Source organism: Leucopleurus acutus (assembly GCF_964270905.1).
Source record: "Leucopleurus acutus genome assembly, chromosome: 9".
In the NCBI taxonomy this organism is placed as follows: Eukaryota; Metazoa; Chordata; class Mammalia; order Artiodactyla; family Delphinidae; genus Leucopleurus; species Leucopleurus acutus.
Window position 1 is genome coordinate 30,909,253 of NC_139144.1, and position 15,695 is coordinate 30,924,947.

The 15,695-nt window shown below is 38.2% G+C and overlaps 1 protein-coding gene across 1 annotated transcript in view; it reads right to left on the bottom strand.

Annotated features, from left to right (window-relative positions):
- The window catches only part of SEMA3D (semaphorin 3D), a 177,083-nt gene that overhangs the window by 97,113 nt on the left and 64,275 nt on the right, over nucleotides 1–15,695 (bottom strand). Inside the window, exon 3 of the mRNA XM_082846434.1 lies at nucleotides 10,563–10,723. Within this exon, the coding sequence (XP_082702560.1) occupies nucleotides 10,563–10,723 (161 nt within the window). The remainder of the gene's footprint in view (nucleotides 1–10,562; nucleotides 10,724–15,695) is intronic.

Consider the following 15,695-nt stretch of genomic DNA (forward strand, 5'->3'; position numbering starts at 1 on the left):
TCAAGAACTCCCAGAAGCGTGTAAACAGGGAAGAAATATGATCAGATTTTTGTTTTCTAAGAGATAATACGATGATCATGGTGAATGGATGAGATGGCGAGAAAAAGGAGATTCTCTTTCACAAGATAAACCCAGATGAATAATGGCATTATCACTTATACTAGAGAAAAATATTGAAGGGCCTGCCACCTTCTCAGCATGGCCTATCGGCTGAGGCTTTTGTTGGGACTGCGTCACAGCTTGGTCCTCCCCTTGTCTAATGCTACTTCCTTAGTGATGCCCTCACAAGTGTTGATCCCAAGAACACTCCCTTACAAATATCCTATAAGCTAATCTTCATATCATAGTTGGCCTCTGGGGGAACTCAACCTACAACAAAACTGTTGGGAGTGGTTAAATACAGTTCCACATCTTTGTCCTTGGAATGGGATCACTTATGTCTGCATCTGATTACTCCATTTTGATCTAGTGTTGCATTATCTGTCCCAAACCTGTCCCAGAGAGGAATCCACAGGGTACCTGAACTAAAGAGAGGCCTTAGGGAACAACTCTAGAAAAAGCCTACTTAAAAATTGAGGCATCACATCCCTGGTGATGCTTATACTTGCCCTTAGGTCTATTAAGTCCCTGTAGAAATAATTTTTTTTTAAAAGATCAGAATATTACCTCTCATCAAAATCTCAGAGAGTTAAAAAAAAAATTCAGTCTACTTAATTTTTACTTTCTAGATGGAAGAAATGCCCTGAAAGGTCTAATTTTGACTTTCTCCCTCTACAGCCATTTACTCATCAAAGTTTATTGATCATACACCTGCCCCATTCATTGCAGAAGACTCAAAAATCTAGTCTGAACAGAGTAAAGATAATAACAAGGATATTATTAAATATTTATTATGAAAATACTTTTGTAAACGATTTTGCTATTACTTCTGGTGATTCCACTCTAAAGGCTTGTGACAAATATGAAATGGCAATGGCTGTTTTTCAACAGGCACTTCAAATAAACATATATCCTAAATTTTGATACTTCAAATACCCTCTATAGAATTTTTTTTTAATTTCCCAGAGGAAAAAATTCCCAACCAGTCACTCATAACTCAATTATGTGTTGTAGATTGCTTTAACTCTAAAGAATACAACGGACATCCTTCAGCCCCAGAGTCCCAACATGTGTGGTTTCTTCCACAGAGCAGTCTGGATTTTTGCGGAGGGGCACTGAGCCAACGCAAACCACGTAGGTCTAAACACTGCTAAACTACTACATCTTGACACTTACTTGCTACTGTGGAGTAAGTACCTTTTAGCACTGGTGTGATTTATATCAGTTTTAAAGGTGGATACCTACATAAACATAAATTCTTACCTTTACATGCATAATCCCTTTATGAATGGTTCATTTTACAAAGATAAAGAAAAATCAGTTAGGCAGAAAATCTCTAGTACAGACCCTAATTTTATAATGTGTTCAAATGACCATTTATTTCAATAACATCATATGGGAAAGCAATATTTCACAAACATTTATTTTATTAAATATTAGCACATTTCAAGCATGGAATATGGCCAAAGAGAGATCTGCTTAAAATAGCCACAGAAGGAAGTTAGCTATCAGAATTTATTTTAAGCAATGATCTAATACACTCAGTTCAGATAAATGGACTTTTTCTTCCAATCCCTGAAGGCAGAGAACAGCACAAGAACAAATTCCCTTAAAAGTATGAATTGATTTTTGCTATTTTCTAAGACTGAGACATATTTGGAAAAATGCTTTGTTAGCTATGTAGCGTCTTTTAAAGCAAAACTGCAAAGTTGAATAGGCTTTTCTTTGGACACTTTCATAAAAAGACTCATCCCCTACTAAGATATTTACTGATGATTTAGATATTAGTTGATACCATCTATAGGCTATATACTAGAAGCATGAGTACTTAAAAAAAATTCCTAAGGAAAAAAATATATCCTTAAGAATAAATGGGGAGGACCTTCAAGATGGCGGAAGAGTAACACGCGGAGATCACCTTCCTCCCCACAGATACACCAGAAATACATCTACACGTGGACCAACTCCTACAGAACACCTACTGAATGCTGGCAGAAGACCTCAGACCTCCCAAAAGGCAAGAAACTCCCCACATACCTGGGTAGGGCAAAAGTAAAAAGAATAAACAGAGACAAAAAAAATAGGGACGGGACTTGTGCCAGTGGGAGGGAGCTGTGAAGGAGAAAAGGTTTCCACACACTAGGAAGGCCCTTCGCAGGCGGAGACTGCAGGTGGCAGAGGGGGAAAGGTTCAGCGCCGCGGAGGCGAGCACAGCAACAGGGTTGCAGGGGGCAAAGTGGAGAGATTCCCGCACAGAGGATCAGTGCCGACCGGCACTCACCAGCCTGACAGGCTTGTCTGCTCACCCGCCGGGGTGTGCGGGGCTGGGAGCTGAGGCTCGGGCTTCGGTCGGAGCACAGGGAGAGGACTGGAGTTGGGGGCGTGAACAGAGCCTGAAGTGGTTAGCGCACCACGGCTAGCCGGGACGGAGTCCAGGAAAAAGTCTGGACCTGCCGAAGAGGTAAGAGACTTTTTCTTGCCTCTTTGTTTCCTGATGAGCGAGGAGAGGGGATTAAGAGCACCGCTAAAAGGAGCTCCAGAGACGGGTGCGAGCCGTGGCTATCAGCGCGGACCCCAGAGACAGGCGTGAGACGCTAAGGCTGCTGCTGCCACCAAGAAGCCTGTGAGCAAGTACAGGTCACTCTCCACACCCCCCTTCTGGGAAACCTGTGCAGCCCGCCACTGCCAGAGTCCCGGGAACCAGGGACAACTTCCCAGAGAGAACGCACGGCGCGCCTCAAGCTGGTGCAACGTCACAACAGCCTCTGCCGCCACAGGCTCACCCCGCACTCCGTGCCCCTCCCTCTCCCCGGCCTGAGTGAGCCAGAGCCCCCGAATCAGCAGCTCCTTTAATCCCGTTTGAGCAAAGAACAGACGCCCTCCGGCGACCTACACGCAGAGGCAGGGTCAAATACAAAGCTGAACGCAGGGAGCTGTGCGAACAAAGAAGAGAAAGGAAAATTTCTCCCAGCAGCCTCAGAAGCAGCGGATTAAAGCTCCACAATCAACTTGATGTACCCTGCATCTGTGGAATACATGAATAGACAATGAATGATCCCAAATTGAGGAGGTGGACTTTGAGAGCAAGATTTATTATTTTTTCCCTTTTTCCTCTTTTTGTGAGCGTGTATGTGTATGCTTCTGTGTGAGATTTTGTCTGTATAGCTTTGCTTTTACCATTTGTCCTAGGGTTCTGTCTGTCCGTTCTTATTTTTTTTACTTTTTAAAATTTTTTTCTTAATAATTATTTATTTTTTATTTTAATAACTTTATTTTACTTTATTTTATCCTCCTTCCTTCTTTCTTTCTTTTTACATTTTCTCCCTTTTATTCTGAGTCGTGTGGTTGAAGGCTCTTGGTGCTCCATCCAGGAGTCAGTGCTGTGCCTCTGAGGTGGGAGAGCCAACTTCAGGACACTGGTCCACAAGAGACTTCCCAGCTCCACGTAATACCAAAGGGTGAAAATCTCCCAGAGATCTCCATCTCAACGCCAAGACCCAGCTTCACTCAACGACCAGCAAGCTACAGTGCTGGACACCCTATGCCAAACAACTAGCAAGACAGGAACACAACCCCACCCATTAGCACAGAGGCTGCCTAAAATCATAATAAGGCCACAGACACCACAAAACACACCACCAGACATTGACCTGCCCACAAGAAAGACAAGATCCAGCCTCATCCACCAGAACATAGGCACTAGTCCCCTCCACCAGGAAGCCTACAAAACCTGCTGAACCAACCTTAGCCGCTGAGGACAGATACCAAAAACAACAGGAACTACGAACATGCAGCCTGCGAAAAGGAGACCCCAAACACAGTAAGTTAAGCAAAATGAGAAGACAGAAAAACACACAGCAGATGAAGGAGCAAGATAAAAACCCACCAGGCCTAACAAAGAAAGAGGAAATAGGCAGTCTACCTGAAAAAGAATTCAGAATAATGATAGTAAAGATGATCCAACATCTTGGAAATAGAATAGAGAAAATGTAAGAAACGTTTAACAAGGACCTAGAAGAACTAAAGAGCAAACAAACAATGATGAACAACACAATAAATGAAATGAAAAATTCTCTAGAAGGAAACAATAGCAGAATAACTGAGGCAGAAGAACGGATAAGTGACCTGGAAGATAAAATAGTGGAAATAACTACTGCAGAGCAGAATAAAGAAAAAAAAATGAAAAGAACTGAGGACAGTCTCAGAGACCTCTGGGACAACATTAAACGCACCAACATTCAAATTACAGGGGTCCCAGAAGAAGAAGAGAAAAAGAAAGGGACTGAGAAAATAGTGAAGAGATTATAGTTGAAAACTTCCCTAATATGGGAAAGGAAATAGTTAATCAAATCCAGGAAGCACAGAGAGTCCCATACATGATACATCCAAGGACAAACATGCCAAGACACATATTAATCAAACTGTCAAAAATTAAATACAAAGAAAACATATTAAAAGCAGCAAGGGAAAAACAACAAATAACACACAAGGGAATCCCCATAAGGTAAACAGCTGATCTTTCAGCAGAAACTCTGCAAGCCAGAGGGAGTGGCAGGACATATTTAAAGTGATGAAGGAGAAAAACCTACAACCAAGATTACTCTACCCAGCAAGGATGTCATTCAGATTTGATGGAGAAATTAAAACCTTTACAGACAAGCAAAAGCTAAGAGAATTCAGCACCACCAAACCAGCTTTACAACAAATGCTAAAGGAACTTCTCTCGGCAGGAAACACAAGAGAAGGAAAAGATCTACAATAACAAACCCAAAACAATTAAGAAAATGGGAATAGGAACATATATACTGATACTTACCTTAAATGTAAATGTATTAAATGCTCCAACCAAAACACATAGACTGGCTGAATGGATACAAAAACAAGACCTCTATATATGCTGTCTAAACGAGACGCACTTCAGACCTACGGATACATACAGACTGAAAGTGAGGGGATGGAAAAAGATATTCCATGCAAATGGAAATCAAAAGAAAGCTGGAGTAGCAATTCTCATATCAGACAAAATAGACTTTAAAATAAAGAATATTACAAGAGACAAAGAAGGACACTACATAATGATCAAGGGATCGATCCAAGGAGGAAATATAACAATTGTAAATATTTATGCACCCAACATAGGAGCACCTCAATACATAAGGTAAATACTAACAGCCATAAAAAGGGGAAATCGACAGTAACACAATCATAGTAGGGGACTTTAACACTCCACTTTCACCAATGGACAGATCATCCAAAATGAAAATAAATAAGAAAACATAAGCTTTAAATGATACATTAAAGAAGATGTACTTAATTGATATTTACAGGACATTCCATCCAAAAACAACAGAATACACATTCTTCTCAAGGGCTCATGGAACATTCTCCAGGATAGATCATATCTTGGGTCACAAATCAAGCCTTGGTAAATTTAAGAAAATTGAAATCATATCAAGTATCTTTTCTGACCACAACGCTATGAGAGTAGATATCGATTACAGGATAAAATCTGTAAAAAATACAAACACAGGGAGGCTAAACAATATACTACTAAATAACCAAGAGATCACGGAAGAAATCAAAGAGGAAATCAAAAAATACCTAGAAACAAATGACAATGAAAACACAACAACCCACAACCTATGGGATGCAGCAAAAGCAGTTTTAAGAGGGACATTTATAGCAATACAATCCTACCTTAAGAAATAAGAAACATCTCAAACAACCTAAACTTACACCTAAAGCAATTAGAGAAAGAAGAACAAAAACCCCCAAAGTTAGCAGAAGGAAAGAAATCATAAAGATCAGATCAGAAATAAATGAAAAAGAAATAAAGGAAACAATAGCAAAGATCAATAAATCTAAAAGCTGGTTCTTTGAGAAGATAAACAAAATTGATAAACCATTAGCCAGACTCATCAAGAAAAAAAGGGAGAAGACTCAAATCAATAGAGTTAGAAATGAAAAAGAAGTAACAACTGACACTGCAGAAATACAAAAGATCATGAGAGATTACTACAAGCAACTCTATGCCAATAAAATGGACAACCTGGAAGAAATGGACAAATTCTTAGAAATGCACAACCTGCCAAGACTGAATCAGGAAGAAATAGAAAATATGAACAGACCAATCACAAGCACTGAAATTGAAACTGTGATTAAAAATCTTCCAACAAACAAAAGCCCAGGACCAGATGGCTTCACAGGCGAATTCTATCAAACATTTAAAGAAGAGATAACACCTACCCTTCTCAAGCTCTTCCAAAATATAGCAGAGGGAGGAACACTCCCAAACTCATTCTACGAGGCCACCATCACCCTGATACCAAAACCAGACAAAGATGTCACAAAGAAAGAAAACTACAGGCCAATGTCACTGATGAACATAAATTCAAAAATCCTCAACAAAATACTAGCAAACAGAATCCAACAGCACATTAAAAGGATCATACACCATGATCAAGTGGGGTTTATCCCAGGAATGCAAGGATTCTTCAGTATACGCAAATCAATCAATGTGATACACCATATTAACAAATTGAAGGAGAAAAACCATATACGATCATCTCAATTGATGCAGAGAAAGCTTTTGACAAAATTCAACACCCATTTATGATAAAAACCCTCCAGAAAGTAAGCATAGAAGGAACTTTCCGCAACATGATAAAGGCCATATAGGACAAACCCACAGCCAACATCGTTCTCAATGGTGAAAAACTGAAACCCTTTCCACTAAGGTCAGGAACAAGGCAATGTCGCCCACTCTCACCACTATTATTCAACATTGCTTTGGAAATTTTAGCCACACCAATCAGAGAAGAAACAGAAATAAAAGGAATCCAAATTGGAAAAGAAGTAAACCTGTCACTGTTCGCAGATGACATGATACTCTACATAGAGAATCCTAAAGATGCTACCAGAAAACTACTAGAGCTAATCAATGAATTTGGTAAAGTAGCAGGATACAAAATTAATGCACAGAAATCTCTGGCATTCCTATACACTAATGATGAAAAATCTGAAAGTGTAATTAAGAAAACACTCACATTTACAATTGCAACAAAAAGAATAAAATATCTAGGAATAAACCTAATGAAGGAGACAAAACACCTGTATGCAGAAAACTATCAGACACTGATGAAAGAAATTAAAGATGATACAAATAGATGGAGAGGTATACCATGTTCTTGGATTGGAAGAATCAATATTGGAAAAATGACTCTACTACCCAAAGCAATCTACAGATTCAATGCAATCCCTGTCAAACTACCAATGGCATTTTTCACAGAAGTAGAACAAAAAATTTCACAATTTGTGTGGAAACACAGAAGACCCCGAATAGCCAAAGCAATCTTGAGAACGAAAAATGGAGCTGGAGGAATCAGGCTTCCTGACTTCAGACTATACTACAAAGCTACAGTAATCAAGACAGTATGGTACTGGCACAAAAACAGAAATATAGATCAATGGAACAGGATAGAAAGCCCAGAGATAATCCCACGCACGTATGGTCACCTTATCTTTGATGAAGGAGGCAAGAATATTCAGTGGAGAAAAGACAGCCTTGTCAATAAGTGGTGCTGGGAAAACTGGACAGCTACAGGTAAAAGATTGAAATTAGAACACTCCCTAACACCATACACAAAAATGAACTCAAAATGGATTAAAGACCTAAATGTAAGGCCAGACACTACCAAACTCTTAGAGGAAGACATAGGCAGAACATTCTATGACATAAATCACAGCAAGATCCTATTTGACCCATCTCCTAGAGAAATGGAAATAAAATCAAAAATAAACAAATGGGACCTAATGAAACTTCAAAGCTTTTGCACAGCAAAGGAAACCATAAACAAGACCAAAAGACAACCCTCAGAATGGGAGAAAATATTTGCAAATGAAGCAACTGACAAAGGACTTATCTCCAAAATTTACAAGCAGCTCATGCAGCTCAATATCAAAAAAAAAAAAAAACCCAATCCAAAAATAGGCATATCTAAATAGACTTTTCTCCAAAGAAGATATACAGATTGGCAACAAACACATGAAAGAATGCTCAACATCGTTAATCATTAGAGAAATGCAAATCAAAACTACAATGAGATATCATCTCACACCAGTCAGAATAGCCATCATCAAAAAATCTACAAACCATAAATGCTGGAGAGCGTGTGGAGAAAAGGGAACCCTCTTGCACTGTTGGTGGGAATGTAAATTGGTACAGCCACTATGGAGAACGGTATGGAGGTTCCTTAAAAAACTGAACAAATTACCATACGACCCAGCAATCCCAATACTGGGCATATACCCTGAGAAAACCATAATTCAAAAAGAGTCATGTACCAAAATGTTCATTGCAGCTCTATTTACAATAGCCAGGACATGGAAGCAACCTAAGTGTCCATCGACAGATGAATGGATAAAGAAGATGTGGCACATATATACAATGGAATATTACTCAGCCATAAAAAGAAACGAAATTGAGTTATTTGTAGTGAGGTGGATGGACCTAGAGTCTGTCATACAGAGTGAAGTAAGTCAGAAAGAGGAAAAACAAATACTGTATGCTAACACATATATATGGAATCTAAGAAAAAAAAGAAAAGTTTATGAAGAACCTAGGGGCAAGACGGGAATAAAGACACAGACCTAGTAGAGAATGGACTTGAGGATATGGGGAAGGGGAAGCTGTGACAAAGTGAGAGAGTGGCATGGACATAGATACACTACCAAACGTAAAATAGATAGCTAGTGGGAAGCAGCCGCATAGCACAGGGAGATCAGCTGGGTGCTTTGTGACCACCTAGAGGGGTCGGATAGGGAGGGTGGGAGGGCGGGTGACATAAGAGGGAAGAGATATGGGAACATATGTATAGGTATAACTGATTCACTTTGTTATAAAGCAGAAACTAACACACCATTGTAAAGCAATTATACTCCAATAAAGATGTTTAAAAAAAAAAAGAATGGAATGGAGCTAAAATGGCAGAATGAAAGGACAAGTTTTTCAAATTCTAGCACATAATCAGCTGTTTTTTCCCCCTTACTGTAAACAATATCTAGGCTGCAGAATAATTCCAAAACAAATAAGATAACCTTATGAGTTTGTGTGTTTGGAATAACACAAGTCAAGAACAACTACTGGAAATATTTTAGCCCTCATTCTTCTTCTAGAAACACAGATTACATGGAATGCATGTGTATACATTTGCATTCAAAGATTATTTCTTTATCATACCTGAGCATTCATAAAACATTATTCCTTTTCCTTTGGTGGACCTCAAAAATGTGTGGAAGTACTTCTTAAAAATTAAGTGATTAGAAGAGCAAAAACATTGTTTCTAATGCATGTGTTCATTAAGTGATAGTAACACATATGGTGACAAATATTTTGCCTATGTAGACTGAAGCCCTGAGTGCTGATATAATTCAAATAACTGGACAACTGATATTTATTTTACTAACTCAAAATTAGAGGGTTAAGTTAAAGTGGTCATTGTAGGTGAAAGCCGTATGAAGCTTCAGTCCAAGAATGACCTACACATAACTCTGAATGGGAAGAAGTCTCTATAAACTCAGTGTTGGGAACTATTGACCTGAAAGCTTGAAATGGCTCCTTATATTTCTTTGCAGTAGTATTTCTTCTGGCAAAGAAGAGAAAGAAAAACAATCAAAGATACCTCATGGATGCAGAATAGGTCATATATTATGTCTTCTCATCAGTCATTCAACTCTTCTAGTCTTGGTATCCATTTTTGTTTGCATAGATATTGATATTTACTAAATTACTGGCTAACATTAATTGATAAAACAGTGTGACAGTCTTTTCTTTGGGTATCACAGTGCTAGCTGAAAATGTAGGATACAACAGCAGTTGCTTTTTGGGTTTTGAATAACTAGTATATATTTCTTTTACGTGCTAAGATTGTTCTTAATGAGCCCACAAGTGAGGCATTATTCATCTTCCCTACCTGAATGTGACTGAGCCATAGAAGAAACTTGCTCAGATATAAAAGGAGAGTGTGGAGAAACCAGTGTGGTGCTAAAATGCTACCAGAGTCACACTATCATTAAGTATGCTTATTCATTGAAAATTAATAAAAATTTAATTTTACAATAATTGCTATAGATATAAATGTTAATATTTCATGAATAACTCATTTTCCAGCTTTTAAATCCAAAACTTTTCATTTCTGTTATGTAAAGTAGTATCCATTTACTAACTTTTCATGCCTTTCATTCAGATTTTCAAAGGTTTTAGTATTACACTCACTCTTGTACTTAAATCCATAAAAATCCAAAAACATGTATCAGAGGCAATAAGTTCTTTTAACATGTTCTTTTTTGACATGTAAATGACCTACTGCATTTGACACTGAATCACTTAAAACAAAACAAAAGCGAAGGAAAAGGGCATAGATGAAAATAAATGCATTCAGTAAACTATATAGAAATAAACTGACCTTCTTAAAATTTTTGTTTATGTCAACCAGACTGAGCAGGAAGATGTGGTCCTTGGCTCCCAGCAGCAGCCTGCCCCTCTCCTCATCTAACAAAGTGGTTTGGAAATCCAGTCCTTCCGATGAGCCCAAAAAGGGAATACAGCTATTTGAAAGCAGCAAGTCTACGGGGAAGTAAAAGAAGGATAAAAAGAAAGAAAAAATTCGGAATAAGCAAAATCTTTATTTGCCTCCATACACACACCGTTCCACTTTGTAAATGCATATACACAGCATGAAAGCTCCAATTTAGATATATGAAAACAATATACAGTTTTTAGCACATACTCATTTAGCAAGAGATGGAACTTATATTTGTATTTTATTGACATGTTTATCTTATTATCAAAAATGAATATAAAACATGTTAACACAAAAGCAATAAATGCAAAATTTCTCACAATGCTGTTTTACCTTTTTTTAAAATACCTTTTTTAAAGTAAATCTATTTATCTATTTTTGGCTGCATTGGGTCTTCATTGCTGCACATGGGCTTTCTCTAGTTGCGGCAGGTAAGTGGGGGCTACTCTTCATTGCGGTGTCCAGGTAGTCGTGGTGCACGGGCTTAGTTGCTCCATGGAACGTGGGATCTTCCCGGACCAGGGTTCAAACCTGTGTCTCCTGCATTGGCAGGCAGAGTCTTAACCACTGCGCCACCAGGGAAGTCCCTGCCTTCTTAAGTTATAAATTAAAGCATCTACCAACTACAGTAAGATTTGCAAACTGATCAAAGTATCAATGTATGCAAAGTAAGCAGCAAACTAAGTGTGTGATAAATCTCAGGCATTTTTTCTCCCTTCTACTTTTGATAGTGTTCAGATTGACCCCATGTCTGGAAGATTACACGGTGCCTATTTCACATATACAGCAAGATGTAAACAAAGAAGCAATGGATTCTGAAGGAGATGTGATCCTGAACCAGTGATGAAATCAGAATTATAAAGCAAGAAGGGACCTTAAAAATCAATTAATGCAAATTCATGATGTTATAAATGGAGGTGTTTAATTCCATCAAGATGAAGCCACATGCCCTAAAGTCACAAAACTATGGTGGCAAAGCTGATAATATAACCTCAATCCCAGTCTCCATTTATCTTTGGTTTGTTACCGGGCCTAATTCTTTCTTTCGGTTATAATTGTGATATGAACAGATTCCTATTTAAATTTAGGTCTGAGGGTTAGTGGTTAGGACTCCACACTCCCACTGCTGAGGGCACAGGTTCAATCTCTGGTCAAGGAACTAAGATCCCGCAAGCCATGTGGCATGGCCAAAAAAAACAAAAACCAAAAATAAAACCAAACAAAATAAATAAATAAATTTAGGTCTGAGTTTACAGGAGCCCAAATCTTTTCAATATGTTTCACCTCAAGTACAAAACATACCCTCTCATTTTCTACAACCCTAGACTATTAAATACCAATAAGATAATAATATCATTCATCACTTTTATTAAAGTCCATTATGTTACTGGACTTTAAAACTAAATCATTATGTTCAAGCAATTCATTATCAATTAATGAGAAAAGTAAAAAGAGACGATGTCTTAGAAACAGGCATCAAGATGCTTCCGAAATGTGTAATGGCAGTTTTCAATCTCTGTAAAATGGATATTTGAGTCCCTTAAATTTAAAGCCTATATATTCCATCCATCAACTGTGGGCTTTATTACTATTTGATGTTTTTGAGAATTCCTGTCACTCTACTTTTCTAATTTACAATGATTAAATGTTACTTCTTTTAGTCACTGAGATAGATTTTTTGTCTTAGTTTTGACAAACTAAAAGGTCATATGCTGAAGAAGACACGATACTATTTGAATTCTCAAGTGAGTGTGGCTTTACCAAACATAAATGTCTTATTAATATTTATGAATCATGCTTTGTGCACCCTGGATCGAAGTCTTAACTCTACACGAATTATTTTTCTACTAAAGTTAAATAAAACATTAAGCGTTTTTCAGACCAAAGACACAATGGGATAATATATTTTAGCATCTTCAAATGTAGTAATAAGCCTATTTTTGCAGGGCTGATATCCAGTAAATATTCCATATTGATTGCAAAGTAGAACAGAAGGGAAAAGAATGGAACCAAGAGAACAGACAAGACAGATACGATCTAAAGCCTTAAAAAGAGAAAACATTTCACACAAACCTTTATTCAATCAGGCAATTCTGTATCTTCCATGGGATTTCCCCTTGTTTAACTAAGAATGAAATGGGCAAAATGGAAGTATGTAAAGGGATTTCCAAGAGGATATCTTGACCCAACTAATAGAGGAAAGTAGGTTTTAGGTTATAAATCCATAATATTTCAAGTGTCCATAGATTATAATCAACTATTTTGAACTATGCATTGCAATGTTAATTACAAAATGAAACATGGCTAAGCCTAATAAGCAAGAGTGTGAGCTTTAGGCCCAGATCAGCTACATCATATCCTAGTTTTGCAACTCTGGCTGTGTGATCGAGGACAACAAATTTAAACTCTCTGTGCCTTGGTTTTCTCGTCTATAAAGTAATTCTCATGATGATTAAAGGAGGTAATTTATATAAAGTTCTTAGAACAATGCCTTGAAAATAGGAAAAGTTCAAAAAACATTACCTGTTACTTTGAATATTAAACTCCGGTTTGGGCCAAATAAGTTCTATTAAAGAGTATTATCTCATCTTCCATTAAATCTGACTTATGAAGATTAGAACAGCTCTATGTTTTTTAAAATAATATTTGAATAACATTAAAAAGCTACTCTGTCCACAAATATTTATAAGCTTCTAGTACGTGTTAAGTATTGAACATGCTGCTTAAGGTTGTGGAATGGCTGAGTCCTACCATCAAGGAGCTCACAGAGCCCTGTGCAAATAGATATGCACAGACAGTACAACATATGCACAGACAATACAACATAAGCACAATAAATTATAATACAAGTGTATACAAAATGTTAACAAATCTTTCAAGTAATTAATTGTGCATCGCCTTACAAAAGGAGGTGATACTTGTGAACAGTCTTGAAGGACAGACAGAAGCTTTACAGGAAAAACATAAAGAAAAGTTTATTCCAAGCAGAAGAGTGCTAGAATGTACAAGGGTACACACCATCGTATATTATACTTACGTACTGCATGTTTAATGCTATCTCCTAATATGGGGTATGAGTTCCTTCAGGGCCAAGATCAGGCCTTACTTATCTTGGAAACCCCAGCACGTATCTCAGAGTCTGAGACAAATCAAGCACTTTAATAAATTTGGGGAATTGCAGTAGTTCAGTATGCTGGAACAGAGAGAAGAGGCAGGGGCAGTGAGAAGTGAGGATGCCTCCAGGTAATTAGGGCATAAGATGGCAGGCTGCGGAGGTCGGGTATTATGTAGGTAACTGAAAGCCACTAAAGTATTTTGTGCAGGAAACGTGACAGAGACTATAGCTGAGTATTACAAAAATAAGTCTGGCTGCAGTGTTCAGGATGGATGAGAATCAGGAAAGATGGGGGCAGAGAGGCTCCCCAGAAGTTTCTGAAACGTGGTGAGTCCCTGAATTATGGCAGTGCTAATGGGAAGAGGACGACATTTAAGAATCTTGCGTCTCATTTTCCGTCTCTACGCAAACAGTGAGAAAAATAAAGTTGAGGTCATCATTTGCTTTATTTTCTTTTACCATAATTAATTCTATTGGTTTTAGTTTCAAACAAATTTGACAAGGAAAAACAGCTGCAAAAATAGTGACTAACCTGAAGCATTATCACTTCAAAATGATTTAACGTTGCCTTGTAACAATGTTAGCATCAGAACGATTAAAGCATGCTTCCCAGATGCTTTGTAGCCAAACTAAATAACAAGACTTAGGCATTATATATGAAAATTTCTCAGGCTGATGCACACATTTTGAAAAGACCTTGGGACAGGGATTGGAACAGGTTCCCTCTTCCCCAAACAGTTTATCTTTCTTGCATTTCTGCCAAACCAAGCAAAGTCATTTTTGTTTCCACAGGATCATCCAGCCTAGAAAAAAAAAGTTAAATCCCAAGTCTGAATCTTAACACCTAAAGCTGATACACTCCAAGGGTTTCAGGAACCAGATATGGATACTAGCTGTGCAGGCTGCAAACTCATGCAAGTTAAAGACTAATAATTTGGCAATATATTTCAAAGCTTTATTTTTTCTTTTCTTAAACTGGCAAGTCTCAGGCACGTGATTTTTAAGATTGTCCACAGTTTATAATCCTTTTGAACAGAAACTCCATCTTGTTTTTTTTCCCCCTTTGGTAGTGGGGTGAATGGCTTCACAAATGCCATTCAGATAGGGCCTGCTCCCTACTTACTTAGCCAGCCCCACCTTTCCTCAGACTTCTAGGTCCTAAATGCATTCTTTGTTCTATCTACCTAAACCTTTGACCGAAACTACCATAATCACTCCTTCTAGCCGTTGTTTTAGCAATTCATTGTCCTATCACCTTGTTCTCAGTTTGTAATCTCACTCAATCACCCAGGCCCTCAAATTCCCACTCTTGTTCTCAGTACATTCTTGAAAAATATACAGCTGATTATTTCTGAAATAAATGCAGCAAAGTTATGATTCATCGTTTACTCCACTAGTTTAACTATGGAAATCATGCACATGATGGATTTTAATTGAATGTCGACACAGACCAGATGTTCATAATCCATGATCAATAAACCACGGCAGGGCTTCCCTGGTGGCGCAGTGGTTGAGAGTCCGCCTGCCGATGCAGGGGACGCGGGGTTCGTGCCCCGGTCCGGGAAGATCCCACAAGCCGCAGAGCGGCTGGGCCCGTGAGCCATGGCCGCTGAGTCTGCGCGTCCGGATCCTGTGCTCCGCAACGGGAGAGGCCCCAACAGTGAGAGGCCGGCGTACCGCAAAAAATAAATAAATAAATAAACAAACAAACCACGGCAGAGTAACGGGATGGCTCTGAGGTTCAAAACTCCTATAAACAGCATGGTATTTTCCTATATTTGTACGTATGTGTGCATTGCTGAAGAGTATGTCCAGAGTTCATCAACATCCCCTGATATCTTACCAGAAGTCACAGGTAAATTGTATGTCTCCCACATACAGTTAATAACATATTTAGAATA